The following is a 3,742-nucleotide window of genomic DNA, read 5'->3' on the forward strand; positions in this document are numbered from 1 at the left end:
AAACTAAAACTTAAATTTTAAAAAAAAAAATTAAAAAAAAAAAAAATAAAAAAAAAAAAATTAAAACTTAAACTAAAAAAAGTAAAAACGTAACTTAGTATAAAGTAAGAGTCTTAAGAATGATTGAAAACAATGAATAAAGAAATGAAGGAGGTCAAGAGGGAAAAAAATAAAAAAAAGGAATGAAGAGAGCTAAAAAGTTATCCAATAGAGAAAATTCAAGAAAACCCAAAAATTCTCTTTAAAAATCTCGAGGTGAACTATCTAAAGAATTTATTTAAATAACAAAGCTAGCGCGTGAGTGGTGATAGTGTTGATTAATAAAAAAAAAAAAAAAACAACATAACTAATAAATAGATGAAATAATAATAATAGTAATAACAATCATCATCATCATCATTATCATCACCGTCGAACAACAAGGTTATGAGATGCTTGATTTTCTTATGAAAAAATTCCTTGAGATTTTTTTTTTTGAATAAAAATGATTGGATTAGAAGAATTTATAAAACTTTTGCCTAAAATGAATACAATGTAATGATCCTACGGAGTCTGTATCTTTACTTACGTGAGTTGTTTTTTTTTTTTTTATGGATGTATGTGCCGTGTTCTTTTTAGGAAAGAGAGGATGCCCGGTGTACTGGTTTTTTATTTTGTTAAGCATCCGAGGGTTGAGTTCAGGGTTTCGGAGTTTCAAGAATTGGGTTGTAATAGTTAGTGTGTTTATATTTAAGTGATTATCTATCATTCATATATAGTGAAAGTTAAATATAGGATAAACTTTAAAGTACATAGGTCTATATATAATATATACACATTTATTACACACGTACAGGTTAGTTAAGGAAAGAAAGGAGATCAAGCAAAATGCATTTTTTCGAGTGAATTGAAGTTGTATTAAAATTAGTATTGACATCATAACGAAACATAAATAAAAAGAAAAAGGAAAAAAAGAGTGTAATTTTGGGGAGAATGTAAGTGAGATATAGAAAATAATAATAAGAAGAAGAAGAAGAAGAATGAAGATCAGATATCGATCAAGTTAGTACCTTGTGGATTGTAGAAGGCGTTTTGTTGTGGTGGTTGAGTTTGTAGAGGTGGTTGAGTGAATTGCTGAGTTTGTGGGGAAGTAAATTGTTGTGTTTGTGGAGAGGCGAATTGTTGTGTTTGTGGGGAGGCGAATTGGTGTGTTTGTGGAGAGGCGAATTGTTGAGTCTGTGTTGTTTGTAAAGAAAACTGTTGTGGTTGACCTTGTAATTGTTGGCCTTGTGGAGGTAATTGGATAGTGGCTTGTGGGTATTGTGGTGTAGTTTGTAATGTACCAGTAGATGAATAGTTTAATTGAGGTTGGTATTGGGCGGCGGCCACATTTGCGGCTGCAGCGGCGGCATTTTGTTGAGCCAGTTGGAGTTGGGCTTGTGCTTGTTGTGCTTGTAGTTGAGCTTGGGCTGCAGCTTGTTGTTGTGCTTGTAGTTGAGCTTGGGCTTGGGCTTGAGCTTGAGCTGCAGCTTCTGCTTGGGCTTCTGCTTGAGCACGAGCTTGGGCTTCCGCTTGAGCACGAGCTTGGGCTTCCGCTTGAGCACGAGCTTGGGCTTCTGCTTGAGCACGAGCTTGAGCCTCCGCTTGAGCACGAGCTTGGGCCTGTGCCTGAGCCTGTGCCTGAAATTGAGCTTGGGTTTGAACTTGATGAGCTTGTAATTGAGCCTGAGCCTGGGCCTGGGCATTCTGTTGAGCTTGCAATTGAGCATTCTGTTGAGCTTGTAATTGATTTTGAGCATCTTGGAAGGGGTTTCCAGTCAAGATTGGAGCCACCGGGGCAGCCACTGCGGTAGGTTGCAAGTTAAATGGATTTGGAGTAGTAGAAGGAGATGCAGTTGTTTGTGGCGTAGCAGTAAACAATCCAGTAGCATTGGTTCCGGCAATTTGAACAGGGGCATAAGCGATGCCTGTAGTGTTTGCGGTGACAGGGGCTGTTGAAGTTAAGAATGGGTTGGAAGTTGCAGTTTGTGAAGCAGGGGTGGTAGTGGCTGGGTTTTCGAATGTAAAAGTATCCTTTGCTTGTCCAAAAGGATTAGTATCATTAACGGTAGAAGTTAAATTTGGAGTGTTTCCTGGTTGAGGTAGAGTGGGAGACATCAAGACGGTTTGGTTTCTCAATTGTTCTTGAAGTACACGTTTCTGTTCTCTTACTTGATCCAATTTCTGTTGAGCCAAGGATTTTTCGCCGTTGGGTGAAGTGGTGGTGGCAGAATAGATTGTGGATTCTTTATTGTTGGGAGGATTATTTTGTTCTTCTTTCAAATGGTCTTCCAAGGATCTAATCAATTTCGTTGTGATGTGTTTGATGACGGGGATTCTTAGGCCTACGGATTTGCCGACTTTCAAATACTTGACTACGATTTCAGTCAAATCTACAAAGGTCTTGTACAGTTCCAGGGTTCTTTCTGCATCACGATGGTTCAATTCGAAGAAAGATTCTAGCAGAGTGATGATACCTTCGTTCAAGGAGTTGTACAGTTGTAGCAAATCTTGGATCAATAGTTTGAAGGCGTACATCAACAAATCATTGTTTAGATCCAGCTGGCTGTATTTGTTTTTGATCAGGGAGTTGATTTGGATCTCCAAGGAATCGACGTAATCGAGCAGGTCCAGTTTGGAGGCCGAGTTTATGATGGAGGTGATGGAAGCTCTGATGAAATCTATTCTGAAATTTTTGAATTCTTTTGCTCTTACGAGTAAGTATTGGTTGTACCTTTCGAGTGCTCTGACGTCGCCGGAGGAGAATTTGGAGGTGTTGATGCCGTTTAGGTTGAAGAAGTCTAGATTATTGGAAAGGTAGTCGAGAGTGATATCTTTTTCACCTTCTCTGATCAAGAGATGAGTGACGATGAGGGATTTGTAGACGACGGTCCAAGCCGAGTCTGAGATTCTGGAGTAGAGGGCTCTTATGATTTCGTGGAAATCTCTTGGATCGGTGGAGCCCATGAGGATTGGATCGATGTATTTTTGTTTAGGAGGGGCCATTTTGATCTTGGTGGCCCCTTTCACTAGTTTGACGTAGGTAGTCATTGGGTGGGGGGGGGGGGGGGGTGTTAGTGGTGATGGGGTGGGATTGATTGAGTTATGTATGAATGTTTGTATATATATATATACGTATATATATATATATATGTATATACAATTGATGATGATATATTTGAAACCCAGCAAGGTGTATAATATCTAAGGGAATGCCGGGTGTAAACTGGAACACTCCCGAATGCAGCTCCTGGTCAAGGAGAGAGAGTCGCCGAGCGAGAAAGTGGAAGAAACATTGAGCGAAAAAAAATCAAAAAAACAATAGAGAAAAAAAGAGAGAGAGAGAGAGAGATAAAATTGATGGGAAAAGGAGGAAACAAAGCGATAAGAAAGTGAGGCGTCAGTGAATGAAAACGGTGATGGAAAAGCAGCCAATAGGAGGTGAGAGGAGTGTTGAGAGGAGTGTTGAGAGGAGTGTTGAGATTGATTATTTGAGATTGATTATTTGAGATTGATGAAGGGATGTAAGAAAGAAAGAGTTCGATTGAGGCAAGAGGTGTTGAGGGTGGGATTCGCTTGATATATATAGTTGGGCCGACTTGTTGTATGTATTTGTATAGCCTGGTGTGAGGCCAGTTCGAGTCTTGACATGTCGACGTTGGTGTGTCTGGTATTCGACGACTGCAAAAGCAATGCAAGAGCAATGCAAGAGACAATGACAATG

The 3,742-nt window shown here is 39.4% G+C and overlaps 1 protein-coding gene across 1 annotated transcript; it reads right to left on the bottom strand.

Annotated features, from left to right (window-relative positions):
• Positions 1–1,026: 1,026 nt before the first annotated feature.
• YAP1802 (Yap1802p) lies at positions 1,027–3,069 on the bottom strand (the record flags this gene model as incomplete). The annotated part of the gene is made up of 1 exon (XM_004178875.1): positions 1,027–3,069. One exon carries the CDS (start codon positions 3,067–3,069, stop codon positions 1,027–1,029), a length of 2,043 nt encoding a protein of 680 aa, XP_004178923.1.
• Positions 3,070–3,742: the final 673 nt, after the last annotated feature.

Source organism: Henningerozyma blattae, chromosome 2 (assembly GCF_000315915.1).
Source record: "Henningerozyma blattae CBS 6284 chromosome 2, complete genome".
Lineage (NCBI taxonomy): Eukaryota > Fungi > Ascomycota > Saccharomycetes > Saccharomycetales > Saccharomycetaceae > Henningerozyma > Henningerozyma blattae.